Raw genomic sequence first — 27778 nt, 5'->3', positions numbered from 1 at the left:
ACTGTTCTTGTTTTGGTATACAATTTCATAACTGAACTCCAATCCAAATCTGACATCCAACTAAGAATCATGAACATCTGACGGGATTAAAATGTCAATATCGGATGTTCTGCTGAATGGATCCAAACTGGTTTTGAGAAATAAGCCTGAAATCGACTCCAAATCAATCGGATCACTTAGAATCCTATTAAGTCGAATTCAACCCGAGTCCGAAACTTTACGCCCCGCTTATCGAATATGCAAAAGTTTCACGTCGGTGAAACTTTAAATTCACGCGCTATTTTGGAAATTGAGGTCATACATGAGCGGGATAAATGATAAAAGGCGGCAATATAGAAGATATTTTTAAAATATCGGCAACATTTTTCCATATCTGCACCGTTTAAACCCCGTAAACAGCCAGAGTTACCGGGAGCTTTTCTACATGGCGATTTTGCGCGGGCAACTAGCAATTCAATGTTACACAGGGCTTCGATCGCAAGGAATATTACCCCTGTAAGGAATCGAGCCTTTCTTCATCTCCATTCTTCTTCCTCTTCTGCTTCTTCTTATAACAATTGGTACCTTTTGCGCCGCCAGGCGACATAAACCCATAGATTTTACAAGCTAATAATCTCTTTATAGAGGATGTATGGGGTTTATCGATGAGATTGACGTGCACCTATATAAAATCCATTCAGAGTGTAGCTTTTCATCAGATATGTTTCTTTCTTTTCCTTGGGGTTGCTATTTTTCCTGAAATGGTGGCAACCATCCTGCTGATTTTCAGCTTTCTGTCTTAGGGCAAAGGTTTCTGGTGCTTCTAACATCTGCAGAGCTAGCTCTTCATCTGGACCTGTAAGGTACATTCCCGGCAGTTACTCTAAGACAGAAGGAGATGAGAACCCTTCATCCGTCAAGCATCCTAAGGATCTCTCAAATGATCGACCAGAATCGAAATCGTCACAGCATGAAAATTCTCCAGATAATCAATCGACGCATGAGGTGCCAAGGTTGAAGAACGCCCTAGGCAACCAGAAATTAAATGCAAATAGAACCTCAGGTTCAAAATTGGGTATGACTTTACAAAAAAATTGTAAAAGGTTGTGTATTCTTTCTCTCATTTCAGATGTATGAAGCAGGTGAAAATGTAGATAATAGTCGTGTTCTATGATCTCTTTTCTGTTCCTTTTGATGCAGCAGACTGGAGCCGCAGATTGGAAGATGGTAAAGTTTTGAAGTTTCAAGACGATGTTGGTTATGCCAGGGAGGACAGATATGGTGATCTAATGCGAGAAATTGAAACACAGGCGAATGGGTCTGAGAACTCCTACGAGACTGCTGCTTTCGAAGTAGAAGTTTCTGCTAATAGATTGAAACGAGACGCCGAGACCTTCGCTATTGAAGCACTTGCAGGAAGGTCAGGATCCTGATGTGCTAGAACACTACAAAGATGCTGAGTTACTTGACAAATGATATTTCTTTAATGCATTGTTATATGGACCGATGGTACTTACTTTTTTGTTTCCTCCATAACACGACTCCTATTATTTCAGAGCACATACAGTGATCGAGTTGAAGAAGAAATTGCGAGGAAAGAAATATTCGCCTGACGTCGTTGAGTCCGTCATATCTGATTTCCAGGCCAGGTGTGCTTGCTCATCTGTCTTGCTTCTTCTCTTCAAGCAATAATGCGTGGAATTTCTTTTTGTTCTGTGCAGGGAGGAAAATTCTTGAAATCAGTTCAACTGATTAACACTATGTGCCTCATGTACATGTTTATCTGATGTCATCTCGTTGAATTTGTTATATGTTCTTGGAGTCCTAAATTTCCTAAGGTTCCACGTAAACTGTTTATGAGGTTTTGATGAGATCTTCACATGAAAAAGTACATCAGTATGGCCAACTTTTCTCTGGAAGCACCAATTTTTGTGGATTTATTCCTGTCCATGTTGGTTTCATACTGGAGAAACTCCGTCGATATAAAACTGTGATGGCTGCTGGAAACAAGGAGCTTAGATTACCTTTTGCATCATTCAGAAGCTTCCACTATTTCACTGACTCCTACTTTTCTTTTCTTGCAGGGGGCTGCTTAACGACTATCTCTATGCAGAAACAGTAGCTCGATCTCGATGGCTATCCATGACCTGGGGACCAAGAAGAATTAAACAAGTGCGTACTCAGATAGCTCTTCCATCCAACGTTTTGCTTGTTTTGCATTATTAGCTCCACTTACAATCTCACACTTCCAACAGTTTGGTAGTCATCGAGGTCTGTTCGTTAGGTATGGGCTATTTTCCTCACTTAGCATTCATGTTTTCTGCACCAGAGACTGAGTTCACTTTATTTTACTTTTCGAACTTGAAGAGACGTGTGAAATCAATCCTGTAACTGCTAACCTTATTTGCATGAGGTATAAAAGAATATGAAATAAATAGGCAATTCTCAGGGGTCAAGATAGTGATCATGTAACGTAATGAGAGTATCTCCATTTATTTTTCCTTTGCCTAGAACCATTAGCTAACTTCTTCATGGAAGTAAAAGCAGGTTCATACTTTGGGCTTGGTAAGGTTAAGTATTCATCTTGGGCATCCTTTCCAGGCACTTTTGAGCAAGGGAGTGAGTGAAGAGACAATTATAGAAGCCCTGAAGCAGGTTTTTGACGAAGATAACGCTGGTGATGGATATGCACATATAGGCATGTCTTCAAGTTCAATAAATAGCCTTTTAGAACGTGTGTCAAAACACTGGCTACGAGCAGTTGATATACCAGAAGAAAAGCGCAAAGCTAGGATCATGAGATGGCTTCAATACCGTGGGTTTGATTGGGGAGTGATCGCCCTCATTCTGAAGAAGCTGGAGGCCAAGTACCCATCTAATGGACCAACAGATTCTTGAAACACGTGTGGAGTTATAAATCATGCTTAATGAAGGTCTGCTTTACGTAATTCAATCTTGTTACTTTTTCTTTATGCCAGCACCACTGGAATCTATACTTGCAAAAAGTAATGGAGATCTTATTTCTGGTGGGAATATACTGGTTCCAATGGAAAGATCTTAGTTCTCCACCCTAAACATGTGACTGTGTCTGCATGTTCACATGAGAGCGCATCTTCGCATGCCTATGGTTCTTAACTTTTTGAGAAAAAGGATGGATGTTGGCGCACAATTTTCCTGTCTACTAAATCTAATTATCGTGTCTGACTGGTGAATGTGGATTCATTGGAGAGAATAACTCAATGGCTGATCATATTTTATATTATGCTTCATAAAATATTTGGTACTATGAAAGCAATGACTAGAATCATCCTTGAAACAAATGTTTCCCACACACATGGCTTTTACAGAAATCATAAACAGGGTGAAACAACAGAGATAGGACAAACCACCTAATGGCAGTCGAGTTCGATTCATCTTGTGCAGATTGAAGCTGATTACTGGCCGCATGTACTCCAGTTAAGCTTGCCAAAAGAAGAATGATATTTGATCCTTATTGATTAATTATAAACACACAACAATTTCTCACACATAGCAAGGAAGTTATCTGGAAAACCCGAAACTCAGGATGAAAATAGTTTTGTTTGTGGCACAGAATGGTGTCGTCTCAATGTAGAGATAGAAGTGCTTCCTTTCGTTGTAAGCGAGGCATCATTTGGAACTTTATTCTCATATTTTCCAGCTGAAATCGTTTCTCATGCTTGCACTAAGCCGCTGCTGAGAAGTGGGAAAAGAAAAATTCAATTATTCGTCTTCTTGTCCATCTGAGTGACGCAAACTTTAAAATGTATATCCGAGAATGCACTCCTTGAAGAAGCACGCATAGCTTATGCAATGAACTAGTAGGAAAACCAAAAAAACCAAATTTTTGTTCGTATGAGACATGACGTGGCCTACGGTAGTGTCTGGTCCGAACAATGAACATGCATGATCTCATGAATATATGAGTGTAGCAAAGAAGGCACGATCAAGACCTCCCCTGAGGTCCAGGGGCTTACTGCAAAGTAGCATGGTTGCAAGGACGTTACGGTACATTTAAGGCCGATTTTTGTTTACGTAGGAAGTTCCCACGGTTATGTGGAAAATTTGGTAGAGATCACGATTTTTCATTCTCTACCGTGGTCCTAACAAATCGATGTTCTTGCAGCAAAACTCAAATGTGACTTGACGTTTATGAAAATGATTTTCCAGAAATAAAAATATACAGCAAAGCAACCTCGTAAGCTTACCTGATGAAAGCTCATGAAATTCTGGACTCATGCATGCTCTGAAAAAGCTTCCTCGGTCTTGGTGCATTTGACAATAAGGTCTTGCTAAACCCTTGCCTATTTTCAGGTTCAGAAGAACCACTCTTCCTGTTTTGCTCCACCCTCGAATCATTCTGTATCCCAGATTGCTCAATAGCAGACCTTTGCAAATGAGGTGCCACCTGAAACTTTTGCCCAATTTTCACCTGTGCCTTTTTTTTCCTAATGGCTCCACGCGTAACGTTGAGCACTTGCCTGAACTGCTCCTTCTCATGATCAGGACAGAATTTCTGCAGGTTGGTTCCACTATCTTGAGAAATAGTGGTGGACAGTTTGTCTTGCTTGTGATTGCCCAGTGGTATGCAGCCCTCAGGTGCATATTTTTCTGTGAATGAAATGGATCTGTTCAAACAAGCACCGCTCGGGTACTGTAGTGGTTTTTCATCCTGATTGTCACTTACGTCACCCTTCATTCTGCTTTTTCTGTGCTTGCTGTAATCAACCGACAGCGATCTTCTTTGTGGAGGTGATTCTAATTTTGAACTCTTAGAATTTGCCCCACTTTCTCCTTTTGCAGACGGTAGATTTTGGTTGAGTTTCCTATCAGAATGAGCCGAAGGAAAACTGTTCCACTCTCTTGTTGGCGAAGTGCAGCTAGTCCAGAGCATAGTTTTGTTCTATAAAAAAAAGGGAGAGAGCTAGTTCATAGGTCAATATGGAAGACTGATAACTATGTAGCTCTATACATAAGAAATTCAACCCTTCGGTGCAGGATTGATTACAAACCCTACCTCAAATTCATATATACTGAACATGTCGAAATATACTTTTTTCTTTTTCTACAACTTCTCTGTCTTCAGCCGTAGCGAATAGCTACTAAATTAAGATACAGAAGTCTACCTCATCCCATATGCTTGGTTAACTATGGAGCAAATGTATATTGAAATTGTTTCGTATGAAACTGAACTACCAAGAGCATTCTGGTGCGATAGTTTCATTTTCAGAAAACATTTTTATATGATCTCTGTTCGACATAATCCAGTAGGGCTAAGAGAAAATGCATCCATCTTTTAGTAATCAATGCAAGCACACAATATGGTGTTGTTAGGAGAAACTACCATGTCCACCAAATGGAAATTATGAATGATCTGGTAAGTACCTCCAAACTTCCAGTTTCATCTGGGGGTGGTTGTCCTATCTGCGACCTTCTGTTGATATAGTTTTTAGGTACTTGAAGGCATGTAGTTGAGAAGTCAATTTCTGTCTTCTCAATTCTTCTAGCACTCTGATCAATTTTGCCACCTTTCAGCTGCTCTAATTCAGTTTCCTTGTTTCTGAGTGTTGACATTAGATTGGAAATCTGGACAAGTTAAAGAATAATCAGCTTGCGAGTTTAGCACGACCATCTTTCACCCGTAGGATAGATATTGGTAAGCAAACCTCTTCTTTCAATTCTCTGACTTGACTACTTTCCTTATTTGAACGTGCTGCTCCAAGCTCTACGCAGCTAACCCGCTCGGCAAATTTAAGTGTGCTGATTGTCTCCTTGTAAGCTGTTGCATGAGGATTTATGTGTACAAACATCAGTGTCTTGGCTTGCCCACCTGTAATGAGCACAGATTAAAGTGAAACACCAGAAGAAATTATAATAATTGATGGAAAAAGATTCAAGCTAATATTGGACCTAGTGATTCCTGGAGCAACTGTGTGAGCTTGCTGTTTCTGTAAGGAATATGTGCATTCTTCTGTCCAAGAGCGGAGATAACATCTGCTAGTGCTGACAACGATTTGTTTATGTGTTGAGCTTCCTTTAGTCGTTCCCCCACAGCTTCAGATTTATCCACCCTCTCGCTTCCAGCTAGATCCACAAGATAGAGGCGGCCTCTGAGAGTCGATCCACATGATAATTCACTCCCTTGGACATGGAGTATCAATACACTGTTGAAGGATACACAGCAGACTAAGGTAAGTTCGTCCTTCGGACAAGAGAAAATATCTCTTTTTGAAAATTCAAATGTGAATTCTAGTTGAGTTTGGATCATTATTGGTCTGCCTTGACAGATCGAAACTGTCGAGTTCCACTCAGAATCAACCCTCCCAAGGGCTTGGAAAAATTTCCCACTTCGACTAATAAATCTCCACTTCGTCAGTAGATTTTCCTTTTAGCAGTCGATTTTTTTCCCTTTTTCTGAACTTTCATAATGTTTTCAACATCAGAAATTTTCCTTTTCTTTTGAAATAACTTTGTCAAGAAAACGCATGATGTTTTATTTTTCATTACCAAGAAGGAAGGAAATCTGAGCCAGGCGAGGAAATAGATAGAGATAGAGACGCATGTGGAAAGGGAAGAAAATTATAGTTCTATTAGAAGACTTGAAGTAAAATACTGCTGGAAAAAAAAAAAAGAACATGTTAAATTGTACGTAGCGAATCCTGTAATGGAAAAGCACGGTCGTAGAACCTAGACTTGTAAAATTATGCTGTGCAAACCCAATTATTTTTACATACTAATGTTTCTTGGGATAGATTCTCCAGCTGAAATACTGGTTCACCGTTCACACTAAAAATGTAGAAAACAACTGCATGATTCTATTCGAAACTAAGTTCTGTAATTCAAAGGGAAGATTAGGTGTAAGGTGACATCCTGAAGAGTCTGTAGAATCAAATAATCAATAATTACTCTACAGATCCTGGAATTCCAACATTGGGAACTTGAGAGGAACTACACATATTCTGTAAATGAAAGAAAACAGGACGTTACCTATGAGAACGACTGCTGCGTTCATTGAGTGCAGTAGCTCCTACGGCACGATTTCTCTGCCCAATTATCATCAGATTGAATGCATCCTGCGCGGAATTGACAGGAACCAAGCTTGCTTCAGGCACATTGAAACCACACCGCTGCGAATTGTTCCTTATATCCAGTGTATACATAGTTAAGAAAGGACTCCAGAGAAGTAACATGAAGTCAGTAACTCAGAGAACTAGAAGTTGACATAAAAAATCAAGCCTAGGAAGAGCATGTATATAGAAGCAGCCTTTATTTAACAGTGCCATACAAGTAAGAAATGTTTAAAAGGATATTTTCTGTTAGTGCCATCAGCTACCAATAGGTCTCTCGCTTTTTCATTATATATCTCGACCATTTGGATGCCAATTGTGTATGACACAAGATTCTCTCGGGACTTGGACAAGTGAAATAGATCGCTAAGAGCTCGATAATTCAGACCCATTTTTTCTGCTGTGAACTCTGGCCCAGACTGAAAAGAGAATAATTTTAAAACTGTACACATGTTAAAATGAGTAGACAAGAAACATCATACGGTAAGAGGTATAGAAAATGTTAATGAGATCATGGATGCGTATCGGTTGGAAGTTCTAACTGCACCATTGTGAATGTCTTCCCTGAGCCCGTTTGTCCATATGCAAATATGCAGACGTTGTAGCCATCCAAAACAGACCTGATTAATGGTTGAACATCTGCATAAACTTGTTCTGTAACAAAAGTTACACCTTTAGCATCCAGGTATAGACGTTTCTGTGCACGAATCTCTGGCTTAGCAGAACAGTGGATGCATTTTCATTTCTCATGCACCTTCGGAATTAAAAAATGAAGGTAACAGCAATAACGACCAAATGACCATAAATAATGTTTCCTAGTGATCTGGAAGTTTTCTAGTTTGTAAAATAAATGGCACCTCTATTCACCCAATAAAGCTAATTATGTTGCTTTTTTGAACAAAAAAGTATATATTGCTTGTCTAGATTTATCCACTTTCTTTTGAAATGTAGCTTCGAAGAAAGTGCTAGTTTTAGAACGGAAGCCGTAATAATTGCAAAATAAATGGCACCTCTATTTACACCATTTATTCCTCCATAACAAATTGTGTTTTCCAAATTAATAGGAAGTTCTCCAAAAAGTACTGTGATACGAGTCGGTTACATCTTCAAAAAACAAAATGGAAAGGTAACTTCATTAGTTCCTAACTGCAATAATATGCGCTAAAGTGATTGATCAAGCGCATACCTTGTGTTGCATTCCCCCCAAAGACTTTGTTGAATGAGAACATCTTTCTTGCATCCTTGCCTGGCTTGTCGGGGTTGACTATCATTATTTCTCCATTTTCTCCAATATAATCTACAATAGACTGCCCATAATGTTTCCCTGACAAGAACGGCCTCGCCCTGCAATACACCCTGATCGTCCCTGCACAACAGAACCTGATAATTTTACTGCATAGAAATTGTTATTCGATAACAGAATTTACTGCATAGCAATTACTGTTCAATAACCTTTGAGATCTTGTACTTGATTGTAGAGTTGGCGGTTTTCCTCAAGAGCTTTATTGTAGGATGATGCCGCAAGGACTAAGCCTTGAACACGATGCTCTAGGGAAATCATCAAGAAGTGAAAGCCATTACAGTTACATGAATCTAGAAGAAAAATGGATGTTGTGTTTAAGTCCAGTATAAAAATCTCAGCAAGTTTGTCGAATGCTAAAAGCCCCCATTGACATGTAAGAGTAAGCTCGATTCATCATGCTCCACTACAGCAAAGTCATGAAAGGTCATCCTCCGAGAGTATGCACATGTAGGTGGCTACCGACGGACCAGGCAGCTATACAAGTCGGGGTTGGGTTAACAATGTCAAGCTAGCTCAGTCCAGTTAGTAGTCGTGGACTTGGTCCTGGGCCGATGGTAAACTTCAGTGGGTTTGACCGCGTACAACCTGACAAGTGACAAGCGCTGGGCAGCGTCAATAATAATTGGACCAGGCGGTCCAGGCCTTCGTTGGGCTTGAATTGCTTCAGAACTTGTCCAGCCTATTCAGTCCTGGCTTTGGCCCGGTCACATGTCAAGGCTCAAAGTTGGCTTCATTCGCTTAGTCGACTTGAACCAGACTAGGTAAACCCGATTGTCGGCGCAACTAAGCCCTAATTGAGCAATCCAACCGTTAGTCATCACCCATAAAGCTGACTTGATAGAGCGCCAGGTCTGATTGTCAATAAGAAGGATGTTTTCTATATGCAAAAATAGTCATCCGACTATAAAAGCACCATGTTACATATAAAAGCTCATGGATTCTCACCTAGGCTTTTGAATTCGTCTTGCCATTTTGATTGCATATACCGAACTTGATTCTTGGCCTCATGAACCATACGCTTTAGTGCCTGAGAAATCGTTCATGTAGAGAACTGAGAACTGTGATTACCAAAATCATTTAAGACACATATGATGCAAAGAATTATTTTTTTATCCTTCGTAAATGGTGTCATAATAATATGGCTAATACCCTACGGATTGGCCATTTGCGAAAAAGAATTGGTTTGCTTCCCGCTAGCTCTTTCTTCCTAGCATTGGACTCATATAAACATTTACCCACACAGACCTAGATATCCGAACGGCTTTCTTTTCGAGGCAGTGTTGCATTACTTCTTAGAAAACTTTCATCAAATGCATAGCTGGAGATATTTCGAAGATGTCTGAATGAAAGCTTACATTCATCGATGGATTTTCAAAAGGTGTTAGCAAATTAAGACTGAATTATGGCGCCATTGTGCGCAACAGGGAAGCTCCTAGGATCAGAAGATTTACCCATCCCCTCGGAGGAAAACCAAGGCCCGCTTATGCATTACAAGTGATTATGTAGCAAAGTATAATTGTTTCTATGTGTCGTTGGGCCAAATTACGTTCAGAAGTATGGCGATGTAGAATGAATAATTCGTCTGCAAGGTAATAAGGTACAGTTCTGTGAACGAACAAGAATGCCACCTTAGTATCTTACCTTTCTATCTAAATTGTCATATTCATTCGGTACTGTTCAAGCAATTCTGGCGCCCGCTTTCACGTTCTACTTTATTTTGTTATGCTTTAGGTATTATAAAGAAATTAGTTGTAACTAAAAATGACAACTCGTCCGTTCAAAAAGATTTATTTAGTGGATTTTATCTACGTAAACAAATGTGATCATAATATGCTCACTTGGATATTTTGATACAACTTGCACTCGGTTTGAAGAATTCGCCGAATAAGTTTACCTTTCCTCAGAAAACGAGAATGCGAATGACAACCTGTTTATGGCAGCAACTAGGGCATCAACTGCAAGCAAATCGACATGTGATTTGCTGCCAAGTTCATGGACGTGCAACCACTTTTCACAGACAAGGTGATGCATGCCAGGTAAATGTAAATCAGAATAAATAGTTCTAGCAATATGATATATGGGATGACATTAAGTGGTTAAGGCCTATGTAGATTTTACAACCGCAGTTGACTTGGTGAAGAAAACAAGCTGTTGATAATAGGCAATGCTTGCAAAAAATCGAATGCCAATAGAGAATAGGGTTCATTGGAAAGAAATGATCAGTAAATTGTTGAGTTTCTACCTCAAGTATTTCAAGTTGATGCTGATAGATGTTGCTTCCATGATCTGACAGCTTGTTTTCTTCCTGAGTACAGCACAGGCGACTTCTCAAGTTGTCATTTGAAGCGTTAGATTTCTTCTGCTCAAAATAGATGGACATTGCTACCAAGAAATTAGCCACAGACGAGGCTTTCTTCCCCAGTATTTCTTTGCACGCAAGTTCCAACTGAGAGGAACAAACAAATAGTAACTTAGGTATCAGCTTTCTAGCCTACATACTCCTCCAGCATATGATTCATACGTATATAGTCCTAACGTTCAATCAAGTACATAACAATCACAAATTGTCACCGAGAAACAACTCCTTCCTGTGCAGCAATGATCAGCCAAATATTTTGAAGGTCCCGGTGACTAGCTTGCTTAGAGGACAAATAAATGAATGCATTACATTGTGCATGTTTTCATGCAGAAAATATCATAAAACCTCCACACTTTTTGCTTTATTTTATTCTCCCCATGTTTGTGCTTCATTTGCGTGAAAAAGTAATGCTTGCATAATTTGCTTTACTCTGCAAAGGAATTGAGCTATCCACATACTTGCATACTCTTACTAGAGCATCTTTGTGGAATACATTGGGACATCATCAATGCAAAGAGTTGTGCACAAAAAATTGAAAGCATCAATGGAATATGTTACAGAATGATAAAAGAACTTCATAAAAATTGACAAAAACAGCCAATTAAGCACTTATGATATGGGACTGATAAGAAAGAAGTAACTAAATATCGTCAACTATTACATAGCCAAATTGGAATCTAAACTTTTGCCAAGGAAAGAAAGGTTATTGCTACCAAAATGAGGAAAATATTTCTTGCCTCTGTCCTGACCCGATGCACTTGAAAAATAGGATTCACTGTCTCAAATGGTTTAAATTTCTAATCTGCCGCACAGGGAGAGAGAGGAAAAGAGAGAGAGAGAGAGAGAGGCCTCCTCTGTTGCAAGGAAATAATACCTGATTGCTTCCCTCAAGAAGTAAGTTGTTAAACTCCTGAACTACCTTTTCCAGTACAGCATCAACAATCTGTGATCCATCAATTTTATGGCACATATTCAGTACTTTCTCATTGAACACCCACAAGCAGAAGAATCATGTTACCTATTGCAGATTTACAATTATGGGAGACTAGAAATATGTCACTTTCAAGGAGAAGAAAACTACTGTCGTTGCATTGGGAAGCAATTCATTTATAATCTTTAGTTTAGGGACATGTGTAGGTTGTCTGGCAAAATTTCCACTTCTCTTATGTATAATTGTTCACCTATTCACTAAATACTTTCTGGGCAGCACAGATATTCCATTGTAGAACTATTCAAGATCTTTCAAATAAGGTGATTTGGTGATCAAACTAACAACATATGGCTGCAGGAAGATAAGTTAACACTCATATGTCAACCTAGTAGATAAAAGCTGCCATGTTAATCCTTCAAGAGAATATTGAGTAAGATGCCATACTAATGATAATCTCCACTTAATTTAGCGAGGCACTGCAATTTTTTATTTAAAACATAAACACAACACTTGGACTATTTGTTTTACCTGATTTTCAATCTCAAATGCGTCTCACACACGCATGCAGTATGGAAAATACTGTGCTGAAAGACCACCTAAGTCAAATTTTGCTAGTGGCCCCTCACGAAATGCACATTAAAATAAAAAATTAAAACCATGCTGTGGCATTGCCACACCAAACTGCAACCTCTTACCTACCATAGAATGTAATGGTGGCTCATCAGCCCATTTTAGATGTGTCAGTACTGTTTGTAAAATACCAAGCCCAAATTGATCAAAAAGATGATTAAGTATTTTTCCAGCTTCTGAACTTTCGAGGAAGAAATTGCAAGATTTGTGGATAACTTCCATTATATTCTTGTTGATGTGTTGCCTAGACGATAAATTGATGGAGTGCAAGGGCTCAGGAATGCTTGAACCATCATAACATGTGGAGAAGGCAGTGGAACCATTGACTGTTATTGGTGACTTTACAGTTCCACCATATCTCCATATTCCAATCCCTCCATCTTGTCTCCATTCATGATATCCTTTCAGACAGAGAATGCAATCAACGACCTTACTTGACATGCCTCCCTGAAAAGAAATTGAAGTCGAATAATAGACTTAAACTATAAAAGCACGACATCAGCAAAAATGGATGACGCCAGGCACTAAAGTAAAAGCACATCCAAAAGGATTATTCTTCTGCGCCAAATCAGAAAAACTCACATGAAGATGGCAGAAACAACTTGGCATAGTTATTGCGTGGAATTATTTCATCTTTTAAGAGGCTTTTTCTAGTTCCTTGAAAATAAATACAATAGTAGTGGTACTCAGATAGAAGGACAAAGAACTTGCTGTTTTGAAAATTACGAGGCCTGGCCAAAAATTCACATCCTGGTTACTAAACCAACGACTGTAAATGCTCAATAGTATGAGATTTTGCAAATTAATTTGTGAGCATATTTTGCAGGAAGCCATTTACGTAAAATGAGAAAGCTGACTATACCCATAAGTTAAATACCTTCTCTAGATCAGAAACTTCAAATGCCAAAAGCTTCATTTCTTTAACTGCTACAAGGAAATTCCTCATGTTTTCAAAGTACTGAATGGCTGAATGAGCCGCTCCATCTGCTGATCGGATAGACGGTACTGGATTTTCCACCACCTACTTTACAAACAATTGACAAAGAGAAAATCCATCCAAAAAGGAAAAAAAATGTTGTTAAGTCGTTTAGTAGCAAGAAGGGTAAATGCTTGGTTCAGTGATTACTTATTAACGATAAATACAATTTCCGGGCAGTGTCAAGAAAAAAGGAAACATAAGAAAAGTTGCACCTACGTTGCCAAATAAGCAATTAGAATAATAACATAAAGGCCAAATTTGGTTCGCATCGGGAACACAAAATTACTGAATTGCCTTTTCTAATTCATACCTTCGAGACAGCTCCAGGATTGGCCTGCTTCAACACATTGCAAAGAATCAGCCCATTACGCAAAGCAAGGCAAAATTCCTCTTCAGAAGGATTGCTGCTCAGAGATTCAGAAGCTCCTTGATCCATTTTCCTTAGCCACTGTGCTGCTTGATATCTTCTATACGCTGTACATTTTCCACTGTATTAGGTTTTGTGAAATTCCAGTTTCATGGATTCTGAAAATTTTATTTTATTGGTACAGGTCAGTTTTCAATATGTTATCACATTTTCGATCATTTACAACTTGACTTAAAAGACAAAAGTGTGGCAGAAGAGGGCCAGAAAAATGGAGAACCAGGACTTGTTGACGGTGTCAGCAATCTGATACTTATAGAACATTGACAATGGGAATTAAAAGCTTGGAAATCGGGAAAGGGAGACAAAATCATCAAATCCAAGGCCACATCTTGCGTTTGTTTTTCCAGCATTTCAGAACAACGTAAAGGAACTGCAGGTTGGGGATTTTCTGGCCTGGTTTGTGTTGATTATGTAAGTTCCAAGTCATGTAAAAGGGAATATTCTCAACGAATTGAAGATTTTAATGTTTTGGTAGGCAATTATATTTGGTGCTCTAAGAATTGGAGGCCTCTCTCACTGCAAACATTTATAAACCTCATGTATTACCTGTTTCTTCTGCCTTTCTGTAAGCTAATCCGTCACCGAAAGGCCTGCTTGGTGCATTGCCATCATCTGGGAACAGCCCCTGAACTTTTGCCTTTGTTCCAACGCCTTTCATGGTTTTGCAAGAAAATAGGAGGGATGACCCTAGTTCTCAACTTGAAGTATCTTCTGACGGATATCACTTGGATTTCATCAAACAATAAATTGGTTTCTGCAAGTAATGTTAAACAGCGAGAGATAAGCAATCGCCTCAAATTTTTTCGAACACATTTGAAGTACAATCGAATCAACAGAAATTGCAAGCAGTATCTTCAAGTCAATAGCAAACTACAAGATCTTATTACGTTTGACGACCATAAAAGGCATCAGCGTAAAAAATTAACATGAAGATATTCAGATTTGAAGCTAATAGATAGAAACTACGGTCAGGAATAACAGAAACCGCACTTCTCTACAAAGCCGTACTCAGGCATCCTCCGATAAAGAAAAGAAGTCAGATGGCTGATGGCCCTTATCTTCTAGAGGTCAGAACCGCAGCAAGAATTCTCGAATCCAACCAGAAAGGAAAAATTCCGATAGACAAATAAAGTTACGTAGTAGCACGAGATCCTCGTGACGGCTTCAATAACTCTCCCTGGAACCGACGGCGACGACGTGTGACTCCGACGATGATGATGAATATAAGGAAATAGCAAAGAGGAGTCGGTGGAAATCAACTCCGCGATGAGATGGAGTGGACGGAAAAGCGCCGCGCTTTATTCCAAGGAGTCCTCGGCGAAGAATCTAAACCGCGTAGGCGTGGACACTCACGGGAGAGGGAAAGCATTTGAGAGGAGAGCGCGGGAAGGGAGCGATGCGGTGGAAGGCCAAATGGCAGGGCAGTGCTTTATGAAATTCTGTTGCCCGTTAGTTTGACCATGGTTCAAGAATCAGTTAACCTGAGAGTGACCCTGGTTAGTCCAACACGGGACAAAGGAACCAATATGGATCGGAGGAGGGTTGGTCTCGGTTCCAATTTTATTAGTGTCTGATCTGGATCCTAAAATATCAGAATAGAAAAAGATCACATCTAAAACTGGATCTGAACCTGATCAACCTATGTAATCCGATATTTCCATGTCATCATTTATAGGGAGTTGAACCTTGAAGTCAGATGTCGGACCCGATACTGAATCCTGTTGGCTCGAATCCGGAAAACTGATTCTAGATCTTGAGCAGGTCCATTGTATTTGTGGCTGACTATAGAATGATTAGACATGATTGCGTTTGTTTATCAGGGTGAGCTTTTGATGTGCATGTTGGTGTTTTTGGGGACCATAATGAGCCCATCTTACAAGCTAACAGCCATTAGATTAGTTTTATTAGACAATTATAGTGGCCGTGATTCTTTTTCTAGAAAAGAAAAAAAGTAGGAGGTTGACATTCTCACACTGCAAAGCGCATATGGCTGCCATAATTTAGCGCAGTATGTTTGGATTGGAGAAGAAACGAAATGACTAATAGTAACACGGTATATCAGTCTTTTACCCTCTCTCTTGGGCGCCAGTAAAATTCTGGCTAACCTGCACCACATATAAAATTTTAAATTTTAAGGGACACCAACATATAAGTAAAAAAATTGTTCAAAAATATCAATACAAAATTTAAAATGAATTTGGGTTCCATGTACACCTCCCTCTGCCTTTCTCTCACTTGTGTCTAAACTCCCAATGCTTCACTTTCATCCTAAGTCACAAGACTCTTTTATTTTACTATCGCATTGAAGTTTGCATCGAGTCAAGTGCGCACTGGATATGAGTGCGGCTTCGACTCACACCCGAGCCCAATTAAAATGTCCTATTATTAAATTATTTATATAATATATGTTGTTTTGATATTTTTCTATGCAATACAATTATTCAAGTATTATATACATTAATAACTAAATTGTAATAATATGTTTATTTTGTTATATATATAATAAATTAAAAATAACAATAATAATAAAATACCCTCGCTGTACCATAACACATAAATTTTTTGGTATGTGCCGTTTTGACACCTGCACCCGCACCCCGCACACTATGGTGACATATTAGCTAAAATGTAATTGTTCTAAGCATTTTAGTATATGTATTTTTAAATATTTACTTAAAGGAAACTAAACTTCGAATGTACTTGTCTCATCAAACCCACACCCTCCTCTTTTGGTTTATGCCAGATACAATAAATCTTACTGTTTTTTTTTTTTTTAACTTATGGCTATAGTGTTTTTACTCTTATTTGTCACTCTCTTTGTCTTTTTTGTGTCGCTAATGGCCTTTGGTTTAAAGAATAGCGTTGATCTTAAGTGCCACTATGGGGTAACCGGTTTTTATCCCCTTTTTGTCCCTGTCTTTTTTCTCTTTCTTTCTCTCTCCCTTATATAGGAGAGTCTTATTAACATTTTTAGAAACTGCAGAGACGGTTTTTTATTCATTTAGCTTTTTTTTTAAACATTCTAATGGATACTACAAAACATCAATATTATAAATTTCATTTTTTTTAATCAAGAAGGGAATGTGGCACCCCCGGATTAGCATATGTAGCTGCGCTTTATAACGGTTCGTTTATTTTTTATTTTTTATTTTTTACATTCTAAAAGGATAACTAATCTCAATTTTCTTTTAAAATCAAGAAGGACATGTGGTGCCCTGGATTAGCGTACGCGCCTTTTACGCTAGCCGGAGCTGAAAGCATGACATAAAAGGCAAAATATAGACGTTAGGGATGGAAAAAGTGCAGCTAATTCTCCTGTTGCACCACCTCCCAACTTGATTGCTAGTGAAAGCCATGAGTGCACATTTGACCCGTCATCATTCTTCAGCGGAAAAGAGCGCGCTGCTTGGACCCGCTGAATCGAGCACCACAAGAACGAAATAGTGAGCAAAGGATCCGTGCTGGGTCGCACTTCACATATGTGTTTTCAGGATCTCATTAAAGGGAATAATTAATTTTCCATACACAATTTCATTTATAAGAAAACCAACCCAAGACATCTTAAGAGAATTGGTCCAGGTGGTCAATTTTTGTTTCCAAAGTTCTCTAAATTGTAAAAGTAGAGCACTGATATGCAAGTTGAAGTAAGATCTATCAATCTGATGTATCGACAGGCTTGATATTATAATGGATGATAGGAAATGTAAAGGTTTCTGGCTTTTGGCCATGATAGTAAAATGAAATATTCGTCTTGTTCACCAAAAAACAACCAACGGAAGAAGAATTGAGATATTATGTGAAAAGTGTAGTTTGGAGTAAATAGATACTCTTTCACATAATTCAACAAATTAAAAAAAAAAAAAAACACCTAAAACAAAATCAGGCTGTTTAAAAAAGAAGCCACCTTGTGATCTAAATTTTGATTGATTAGTATTTTAAAGATGCAGCTGCTGCAGGCACTCTCTCTCATCATTGACATTTCTTTGGGAAGGCCATGCTTTGTGATCAACCTAATTAGTCACGTATTTCCATGTACGTGCCAGAAACGGCTGAACACAAAGCAGCTAGAACCATTAAAAACGGCATCATTTGGTAAATAATCATGCAATTCTTTCCATGCAGATGCATGAAGTTAATTTGTTCTTTCAAGCTGGCATAGGGGAAAGTAAAGAAAGGCAAAATTTTAGGTAAATTGTAGGCAAGCGCTTAAAACCTAAAATCATGGTGTGAGCGCATATAAGTGTGATACAGTTTAATGTTTATCCAACTTTATGTAACCTAAAATCATGGTGCGAGCGCATATCAAGGGTGATAAAGTTTAACGTTTATCCAACTTTATGTACATCGTTGATTTGAATAGGTACAAAAGTAGGGTAGCTAACATCATTTTGTTCCCTAGCTATCTCATAAAATGGAGACACGACCATCTCTTTCGAACAGTTAAGGGGTCATTTGGCAAATAAAACACTTTGTAATTGTTTCATGAATTTATCCTAAAGATTGAGACAAATTCATGAACACCTAGTTCGACTGTTTCATGAATCTACCTTAATCTTTGGGATTGATTAATGCAACAATCATAGAGTGTTCCAACTACCAAACAGCCTTTAAGGGGATGTTTGGACGACACCCCCATGGTTTTGAGAAAATTTAGTTTTGAAAATTAAGCTTTCTAATGAGTTTGAAAATCTTGTGTTGTACAGGACCACATATATAAAACCTAATCTTTATGAATAATTTGAGGAAGGTCAGGTGCTTCACTCTCTTTAATTTACAGAACCAGGTTTTATGTTTGATGGCACTCGAACACTAAAAAAACTGATCTTAGATACATGTTTTACATCCAAAACCTAGTTTTGGGGTCGCGTCTGTACACCCTCTAAATGCGTCCTTCTCATGATTATCTATGGCTAAAGGCCAACTTCAGAAAAATAAGAATAATAAAGAAGAACATTGCATCTCAGCTACTAGTTTAATATAAAAAAAATATATCGACGGTCTGACTAAGAAACGACCCCACAGGATCCTCATGTCAGGTCCTTACGAAGATCAAGGTTCTCTAAATCCGATGCGTGGTCAAAGCTTACAAATAGAGGGAGGTTCAACCAATAATTTTCATTTCTGGGAGCTTTGGGTTTTGTAATTTCTTGAATGGAAAGTCTATATTCTGTTTAATGTGATCAACCATCCGTAGAATGTGATACATTCAGCCTCCTCTTCTTCCTAACGAACTAATTTTGGTTGATTTGAGAGACTGTTGCATAAGGTTTAAAATATTAGGCTCGGCTTCTGGGGTCGAGCAGATGTAGGCACAGTGCGAACAATTGCCAATACAAAATTACAAAAAGTTACTTAGTTTCATATTCATATTTTGAGGTAATTTTTGTCATTTAGACAAGTATGCATTAGAGACGTCAATATATTTGATTTGGATCAGATATTCGATCAAATCATTCAGAAAAAGTCGTATGTGAAAAAAAAATTGATAATTTGATTAAGAATTAGGATCTGATTTAGATATAAGAAATGACAACCAACATGTTTCAGATATAGATACACATTCGATTATGTTGAGATTCTTATCAGATTTAGTTCTAAACAGATATCTTATATCCAGTACTTTTATATTTAGAAAATCGGCCAGATTTTGTATAAAATTAGGGTTTGGATTTGTATATGAATATAAAAGTCAGGTTCAAATTCTGATTATAATATCAGATTTCAGATTCAGATTTGGATATGACTTTTGTTAGTTTAGTATTCAAATCCAAACATTTTAATATCCAAAAACACGAATATGGTTAAGGGTGTATCTGATTCGAATATGATCTATTGACTTCCACAGTACCCCTTAAAAATTTAAAATTTTATAGCTAGTAATCGTTAGGCAGAATCATCACCGTTTTCCTTTCGGGAAAAAAGGAAAAGCTTTCTCAAATGTTATGGAAGAACATTTCTTTTGGATCTAAAATATGAATGGAACCAACATTGAAATTGTTTAATCGGTTTGTCAGGCTTGAGATTAGCTTAAACAATATCATCTAAAGAGTAAAGAGCTAAGTTTGTCAGGATTTAGACATTTTTAACCCAAAGCTTTAGGCTTGTAGCCTTAACAAATAATGGAAAATTACAAGATGTCAACCAATTGTGAAGCATTTGAGAGAAATCATCTACTAACATTTCTGGCTTCCCTAGCAAGAAAAGACTAAAATGTTCTTTACACATATAAAGTCCAATCATCCAAGCGAATGTGTGAATCCAACTACATGGGGTTGCAAAGGAATCAAAAAGATCCAATCCAACTGGCCTAACAGATTATAAAGGAGATTAGGAGACAAGAGACATTGAGAGATCCAATCCTGCTGAGACACATGACTGCAAAGGAAATCATGAATCCATTGATTGTATTGCCAAAGAAATATTGTGTTAATTAAGGAGGGTGATAAATATTGTGAACAACAGAAGGAGACAAGTCAATTTAGTGACCTTGGAGATAACATGATGCTGTTGTTACAAATATCTAAGGATGTCAATGGATCAAATTTGAATTGGATGTTTCCCTTAACCATATCTGATTTTTTGGATACTTCATCTATTTCGGGTCATATTCGAATATGAACAAAGAAAAGTCAATCTGAATCCAAATCCAAATCAGATTTAAATCTGATTTTTACATACGTATCTGAATTTGCACCCTAAATTTTGAACCGAATATAACTGATTTTCCAAATTTAAGAGTATGGGATATAGGATATTCATTTAAAATTAAATCTAATCTAAATATGGTCAGATGTCATTTCTTAAATTTGAATTCAAACTGATTTTTTGATTGGATATTAATTTTTTTTCCATATGTGATTTTTTCTGAACAGTTCGACCGGATTTCTGATCCAAATTATCGACAAATTTCATTTATAGGTTTTAAACGACAAGGTTTAAAATTTTCTTGTATATAATAGCACAAAATTGTTTTTGTGGTCAAAATCTCAAAAACTTTCTAAAAATTTTAAAAATAAATCCTAGAAATTAAATTCAAAGAACATGAAAATAAAATGAAGTAATAAAAGATGAAAAAGAATGGGGAAAAAATTGCAGCTTTTTGCATTTTTTTAGAGTTTTTTCCGTTTGGCGTCTTTTTCAAAAAAGGGTTTTTTTTTTTTCCACAACCCTACTTTTGACATGTAAAGACGGTTTTTATTTAAAAAAATATATTTTTCGTGACAATGGTCGAAACTGATAAATCTGGTAAAAAAATCTTCGACAGCTCATATTAGCATAATGACCATTATGAAAATATTGTAGTTTTTCTCAAAATAAAGGATATGATCAAGCTGGTACTTCACTATATAAGTAGAATCTCTTCACCATAGTTTGATATCGTAGAAAGACATTTCATCTGCACATAGTGATTCAATCCATGGAACCATCTGTCTATCTTCTCTCTTTGAGTATTTATTTTGTGTACTCTTCGTTTCGTCGAGGTTCATCTTATGCAGTCATTCGAGATTCACCCTCACCGTTTCCTTCATCCCCAAGGGATAGAAGGGATCTAGAAATGAGTCACAAAGCACATAAATTTCTGGACATCTCGATCGTGATTGTCCTTCTGCCATCATGTACGCAAACGAGTTTTCCTTAGAATTTGTTGTTGTTTTTTCTAATTTCTCTAGTTTTCATCTTGTTTAATTCACTTGTTTTCCCGATAATTTGATGCTGAAATAATGTCGATGTCGGTGGTTAGAATTCTTGATCCACTTGCTACTAACACCTTTTACAGAAGAACATAAAGAATAAACGCGTGAATCCCCTTTCCCATTCTTGTCTTTGAGCTCCCAGCAAATGGATGGACCTCCATTAACGTTTCACAAAAATAAGATCATTTCATTTCATTGGGAAGCTAAAAAAACTTAAGGAAAGGCATATTGAGGTGCACTTCGTATCCTTCATGCATTTTAAAAGATATTTATTTTAAAAAATTGAGCATAAAATCTTTAATTTTGGAAAATCTAAGGGAGCCAGTGCGCTTCCTGGACACCATGTGGCTTCATGATCCATCAATTATTGGTGTCTGCTTTGGTTTTCTATGAGAAACCGTCAATCGCACGTTGTGCTTAAGAGTTGAGATACTTCGTTTCTGTATAGGAGGCAGAGTTGTGTTGTGTTCAGCAGAAATTAGCCATTAAAAACAAGAACGACAAGGAAATGAGAAACCCCAGTGGGGTATTCATTTCTCTATGCCTCTATAATGTTCCACCTCCTGAAACCCATGGGTCTGTAAAGTTTCCCACTTTGGCCGCCTGCTAAACATGTGAATCACATTCATGTAATAATAATAACAATAATAATATAATGTTAACTAGGAACCAGGGTCTACATATTATAACCCACGAAGACGTGCTAACGAAGAACCAGAGCATGGAAAGGAGAAAGGAAAAAACCATGACAGGTAGGACCAATGAAGCCTTTTCCCGACCTGCATAAACATTTTTCTGCAGATGGCACTGACAAACAAAACCTCCTGTGGACTCCCCCCTTCACCTATACCTATATGTATTGTCCTGTATCGAGCCCTCAGCTACACTTTTCTATTGAACCCAAACCCTCATCTTACATGAACTTGCTTCAATTTCTTAAAGGTGCCGATGAACGACCACCTGAGAATCCCTCTTTTTGCTTCAGTGCCTTAAAGACGCTTCAACTCGGCCATTGTGCCAACCCCCTGAGAATGAATCCCTCTGTTTGCAGCACACAGAGTCAATGCCTTGATAATCTAACAAGAGAACTGCCCGCCTAACTCAAGTAGGATTCTCAGTTCGCTCTGTAACTGTCTAACCGATACAGGAGTCTTTGAGGGGGTTGGCGCAATGGCCTAGTTGAAGCGTCTTTAATGCACTGAAGCAAACAGAGGGATTCTCACGTTCATCGGCACCTTTAAAGCATTGAAGCAAGCTCAAGTAAGATGAGGGTTTGGGTTCAATAGAAAAGTGTAGCTGATGTTTTTTTTCTCTGTGATGGGGGAATCCACAAGAGGTTTTGTTTCTATGTGTGAATCCTTATTATCATTGAAAGGTTTAGCTAATTTTAATATATTGAAAGCAGCTTCTACCATGAAGTTTGCATAATCATCTGCCGGGTCTCTCTTCAGGGCAATTGGGCCCTTGAGAGGGGCGTTGGGCGTAGTTGGGGCGAGCGTGTTGAGGTAAAAGGAATTGTTGAAGACGAAGGGATAGGGGTAACCATTTTGCTTTTGCAGCTTCTGATCTCTCCCTCTTGTAAGCATTCTGGTGACCACCCAAGGCTTGATATGTCATGAATTTCTTATGGCGGAACTGACAAAGAAATTCCATTGGCTCCATATAGTTATCAGGCATTGGAGTCGCCATTACTGCCATGGTTGTCCCACTCTTCTCCTTCTGTCAATCAACCGAGGTTCGCAGGCAGAAACTTTCCAGACCGATGGGTAGTCGTTCATTCGCTTCTTTGGCCTCCTGGAGTGTTGCTTTCAGACCACCACAAAACCGCGGAGAGAGATCCAACGCGCCCCCATAAGAGTCGAGCGTTCAGAATTCTCCCTCTGTTTCAACGTTAACCGCCACTACCCTCTCTCTTTGCCCGTCTTTCCCCTCTCTTTCTTTCCTTTATATATATTTATATACACATTTATAATAATAAATAAAATCAGAGAAAATAATAAGAGCGGTAGCCGGTAATATAGGAGCAGATACGAGAGAGGACTCTGTGAGTGTTGCCACATTTCTCTTTGAAATTTTGATTTAAATGTGATGCAGTTGTTAGATTCCTTGATGCTTAAAAACCATTCCCCTCTCCCTGTTGTTAAGATTCCTTGATGCTCTAACACCTCTCTACCCCCGTGCACACACACGCCGGGTCTCTCTTAAAAATGAAGGAATTGATCGTAGATCTTCTCCCAAAAATAATTCCACAAGTTTATACGATCTCCTCACTGCTTATGCTTCAAATAGGCACTGAATAGCTTTGGAGCATCATGGAATCTAACAACAGGGAGGGGGAATGAATGGTTTTGGAGCATCAAGGAATCTAGCAACTGCATCACATTTACAGCACAATTTCAAAGAGAAATGTGGCTATACTCACAGAGTCCTCTCTCTTATCTGCTCCTATATTACCGGCTACCGCTCTTATTATTTGCTCTCATTTTATTTTATTTATTATTATATATATGTATATATATATATATAAAAGAAATAAAGAGAGGGGAAAGAGAAAGAGAGGGAAAAGACTGGGCAGAGAGAGAGAGAGAGAGAGGGTAGTGACGGTTAACGTTGAAACAGAGGGAGAATTCTGAACGCCCGACTCTTATGGGGAGCATTGGATCTCTCTCCGCGGTTTTGTGGTGGTCTGAATGCAGCACTCCAGGAGGCCAAAGAGGCGAATGAACGACTACCCACCTTCAAAATTGTTTTTGTTATTTAAGCTAGCTATTCAATCTTGAAAATCTGGTCATAATGCTATTTTCCTAGCTTCAAGTAGAGTGGACAAACGTGGTGACTGGTGACAAAGAAAAAGCAAATGCTTTTACTACAAATCAATCTTTTATAGTAGAACATAAAGAAATGAACGTGTGAACCACCTTTCCTATTCTTGTCCTTGAGCACTAGACCACCATTAACATTTCTCCAACCACTGTTGTTCCTTTCCTCTTCAAACAGGAAATACTTTTCACTTATTTAACCCTCTCACTCTGAACTAGAAGGTGCATGGAAGTTTGAAACCCCAGTGGGGGATTCATTTTTCCCTGGGTCTATGAATTTCCACCACCTGAAACCATAGGTCTGGAAAGTTTCTACCTGTGAACCTTGGTTGATTGATAGAAGGAGAAGAATGAGACAACCATGGTGGTAATGGCGACTCTAAAGCCTGATAACTATCCAAAGCCGTAGTTTCTTTGTTAGTTCTGCTATAAGAAATTCCTGATTTATCAAGCCTTGGGTGGTCACCAGAATGCTCACAAGAAAGAGAGGTCAGAAGAAAAGAAGCTGTAAAAGCAAAATGGTTACCCCTACCCCTTCATCTTCAACCATTCCTTCTACCTCAACTCGCTCGCCCCAACTACGCCCAACGCCCCTCTCAAGGGCCCCAACTGCCCTCAAGAGAGACCATGCAGATGATTATGCAAGCTTCCTGGTCTGGCAGAGGAAGTACAGGGAGATAGTGGCAAAGTACTGAGAGTTTCCTCTTGGGGAACCGTCTTTTAGGAAGAGAAACAATGCCCCAGGACTTGTTGAAATCAGAGATGACGCTTTGCTTTTCCTCGCAAGGAGCCAAAGCTTGACCAAAGACAGGTAGGAGCGATAGGAAAGGAGAATGAGAAAAACCACGATAGGTAGGACCAATGAAGCTTTTTTCCAACCCGCAAAAACATTTTTCTGCACATGGCACTTAGCCATCTACAGACGTAGCGTGAGGCCGAGCTTTGGCTCCTTGCAAGGAAAAGCTAGAGTGTCATCTCTGATTTCAACAAGACCTGGGGCATTGTTTCTCTTCCTAGAAGATGGTTCCCCAAGAGGAACCTCCCTGTACTTTGCCAATATCTCCCTGTCTAACTCTGCCAGACCATGAAGTTTGCATAATCATCTGCATGGTCTCTCTTGATGGCAGTTGGGCCCTTGAGAGGGGCATTGGGCGTAGTTGGGGCGAGCGAGTTGACGTAGAAGGAATGGCTGAAGACAAAGGGGTAGGGGTAACCATTTTGCTCTTGCAGCTTCTTTGCTTCTGACCGCTCCTTCTTGTGAGCATTCAGGTCACCACCCAAGGCTTGATAAGTCAGGAATTTCTTATAGCAGAACTGACAAAGAAACTCCTTCGGCTCCAGATAGTTATCAGGTTTTGGAGTCGCCATTACCGCCATGGTTGTCCCACTCTTCTCCTTTTGTCAATCAACCAAGGTTCGCAGGCAGAAACTTTCCAAATAGGACCTATGGTTTCAGTTGGTGGAAATTTATAGACCCAAAGAGGAATATCTTAACTCTTAGGGCCCGTTTGATGGGCGGGTGAAATTTAACGCGGTAAATTTACCATGGTAAATTTTTCTGGAAAAATTTACAGGATGAAATTTCTCCCTCTTCCAATTTGAGGCCTTGTTTGATGGGCGAGAAGAATTTACCGTGGTAAATTTAATCCTGTTTGATGCACAGGAAGAATTTAACATGGTAAATTTAACCATGTTTGATGCACATGAAGAATTTAACATGGTAAATATTGTTTTTGTTGTGTCTTCTCCTCTCCAAATCTGACTTGGGAGATCACAAAGGAAGGCATCAAAAGGTTGTTCTTTGTTGTCTGGCATTCAAGACCAATACATCAAGGTTCCTCAGAAAGTCCCTCTTCCAACTCATCGATCACACCATTAATTTAGTTAAACATATCCAGAACGAACGCATAATCAACAAAAACCTTAATTTGAATATAGAGCGATTCAGAACTTGATGCATTCATAAAACCCAAGGTTCAATAAGATACGACCAACATATGTTTACCAATAAATTATCACTTTGTGTACAATACTACCAAATAACAGCATATGGTCGGCCATGAAACCAGAACAGCCTAAAAATTCAACAACCAAACTCTACATCTTAGCCATAAAGTGCACTCCCTTGCTGTGAAACCTCTTCATGATCCTCCCCACCTCTCCACGGTCTCCATCGAAGCACGCCAAATCTTAATTCTTATCAAACCAATCTCTCTATTCCGGCAACAAAGAGGTCAGGAGATTGATGAACTCTTCCCTGGCTTGCTCCTTGGGCATGTCCCCAAGTGCCAGCCATGCCTGCTGCATCGCCATGAAGTTATGGTCAGTAAAGCAAGTAAAAAATATAGAACACATATACAAATGGTGACATATGTTTGACATATGTTTGCTTGGCAAAAAAAAGCATGACATAGACAAAAAAGTACATAAAAAGTTGCAGAAAAATTGAATGTCGAATCACATATGTTTCAAGGTAAGATTAACTTTAAAGTGACAAAACAGAGCACTGGAAAGTGGAAAAAAACCATTTCCTGATACATAAGCAGCCTAAAAGATCTTTAAAATCAAAACGAGACATCGTTTTGAAGATAAGACAAGAGGATTAACTGATCAGCTTGTTTCTCAAGGTTGAATTAATGAAAGAGAAAACCCTGCAAATGAATCAACTTGGCATCTTCAAGCCTGCGCTTTTTTGTCCTAACAGCTGCCTTAATCTTCTTTTTATTTGCCCTGACTTCACTTTGTTTGCTGCTTTCAAGGCTTGCGCCTTCGCATCAGGTTTCTAAGCAGGAGCTGTACGCAGAAATTTCAAATAAGGTGACTTCTGTCAAGATTGCCACATGCACTGCAAGATCCTAGGAATTTAATAAGGAGCCGAACATAGACAAGTGCCTCGCATGGTACTGGATCATAATCATAATCATAAAGGTTATCCCAAAAAGAAGTTGGAAGGAAAAGAATTTTAGGGAAAACAGCTTAAAAATGTCCCTTTTCAAGAAGCAAGGTGCCGGTGGAGATGATGAACTCCACAAGGGAAGCAGACCTAAACAAATTGTTGATGATATAAGACAGTTATCATGCCACCAAATACTGCACACACACATATACACAGATAGCGAGAGAGAAAGGAGCGACCCCGAGAGAGAGAGAGAGAGAGAGAGAGAGAGAGAGGTGTAGGCGACTTAACGACATTTGCTCACTGAAGCATAGCGATGGCTCTCTGAAAGGCCTGGTTTCCATTGTTGGTCCTCCTCGATCACGAAGGATAGAGAGGAACCATCTGGAACCGATTGCAAGAGAGAGACAGAGAAAAACAAATTGGGCGTTTTTGAAAAAGGGACACATCGAGAGCAAGAGAAACCCTTACATGAGAGGCGACTGTGGCGTTGGCGAATCGGCAGAAGAGCGGAGCAGAAATGGCGGAGCAACGACGTTGAGAAAGGCCTTTGGTGCGACGGTGAGAAGACGGTGAGAAGTTTCTTTGTCAGGGAGGAGCAGCTGCAGAGAAGGAAAAGGGTGAAATACGACGGGAGGAGAGGGTGTCGAGCGGGTGAAATTCCACCCGCTCGAAA

General features: G+C 38.9%; 3 protein-coding genes across 8 annotated transcripts; 1 reads left to right on the top strand and 2 right to left on the bottom strand.

Moving 5' to 3' along the window:
* Positions 1–367: 367 nt before the first annotated feature.
* On the top strand, positions 368–2932 carry LOC116251458 (uncharacterized). 2 transcript variants are annotated; one of them, XM_031625747.2, is made up of 6 exons: positions 368–495; positions 783–1054; positions 1183–1399; positions 1536–1628; positions 2064–2151; positions 2581–2932. In XM_031625747.2, exons 1-6 carry the CDS (start codon positions 425–427, stop codon positions 2875–2877), a joined length of 1038 nt encoding a protein of 345 aa, XP_031481607.1. In that variant the 5' UTR covers positions 368–424; the 3' UTR covers positions 2878–2932. The 2 variants fall into 2 exon arrangements, with proteins under 2 accessions (XP_031481607.1, XP_031481606.1); XM_031625746.2 differs by having other exon boundaries at positions 1180–1399.
* Positions 1578–15066, bottom strand: LOC116251457 (kinesin-like protein KIN-14F). Of its 5 annotated transcripts, none has more exons than XM_050077105.1 (18): positions 14684–15066; positions 14240–14447; positions 13577–13740; positions 13165–13308; positions 12357–12734; positions 11601–11669; positions 10610–10813; positions 9313–9394; positions 8517–8612; positions 8251–8430; positions 7612–7718; positions 7308–7483; positions 6985–7149; positions 5908–6161; positions 5664–5827; positions 5383–5583; positions 4206–4900; positions 1578–1692 (listed from the first exon to the last, which is right to left on the bottom strand). In XM_050077105.1, the coding sequence occupies exons 2-17, from the start codon at positions 14349–14351 to the stop codon at positions 4217–4219; spliced, it is 3180 nt and encodes a 1059-aa protein (XP_049933062.1). In that variant the 5' UTR covers positions 14352–14447; positions 14684–15066; the 3' UTR covers positions 1578–1692; positions 4206–4216. The 5 variants fall into 5 exon arrangements, with proteins under 5 accessions (XP_049933062.1, XP_049933059.1, XP_031481605.1 ...); XM_050077102.1 differs by lacking the exon at positions 1578–1692 and adding an exon at positions 3157–3693 and having other exon boundaries at positions 14679–15066; XM_031625745.2 differs by lacking the exon at positions 1578–1692 and adding an exon at positions 3157–3693.
* Positions 15067–25274: 10208 nt separating this feature from the next.
* On the bottom strand, positions 25275–25574 carry LOC126409909 (zinc finger protein KNUCKLES-like). The gene has a single exon (XM_050076789.1). It carries the CDS (start codon positions 25572–25574, stop codon positions 25275–25277), a length of 300 nt encoding a protein of 99 aa, XP_049932746.1.
* Between the last annotated feature and the right edge of the window lie 2204 nt (positions 25575–27778).

The sequence above is a fragment of the Nymphaea colorata genome, chromosome 3 (assembly GCF_008831285.2).
Source record: "Nymphaea colorata isolate Beijing-Zhang1983 chromosome 3, ASM883128v2, whole genome shotgun sequence".
NCBI lineage: Eukaryota > Viridiplantae > Streptophyta > Magnoliopsida > Nymphaeales > Nymphaeaceae > Nymphaea > Nymphaea colorata.
The sequence above is the reverse complement of the archived record's forward strand: the minus strand, read 5'-3'. Positions and strand labels throughout refer to the sequence as shown.

Excerpts from the sequence above, each read along its gene's own strand:
- LOC116251458 (XM_031625746.2), top strand. The coding sequence starts at position 425 with ATGGCGATTTTGCGCGGGCAACTAGCAATTCAATGTTACACAGGGCTT. Across the intron at positions 496-782 it reads TCGCAAGGAATATTACCCCT|GGCAAAGGTTTCTGGTGCTT; the intron begins GTAAGGAATCGA and ends TTTCTGTCTTAG. Across the intron at positions 1,629-2,063 it reads ATATCTGATTTCCAGGCCAG|GGGGCTGCTTAACGACTATC; the intron begins GTGTGCTTGCTC and ends CTTTTCTTGCAG.
- LOC126409909 (XM_050076789.1), bottom strand. The coding sequence starts at position 25,574 with ATGGCGACTCCAAAACCTGATAACTATCTGGAGCCGAAGGAGTTTCTT.
- LOC116251457 (XM_050077105.1), bottom strand. The coding sequence starts at position 14,351 with ATGAAAGGCGTTGGAACAAAGGCAAAAGTTCAGGGGCTGTTCCCAGAT. Across the intron at positions 8,613-9,312 it reads AGACGAATTCAAAAGCCTAG|AGCATCGTGTTCAAGGCTTA; the intron begins GTGAGAATCCAT and ends TGATTTCCCTAG. Across the intron at positions 5,584-5,663 it reads TCAGAGAATTGAAAGAAGAG|ATTTCCAATCTAATGTCAAC; the intron begins GTTTGCTTACCA and ends TAACTTGTCCAG.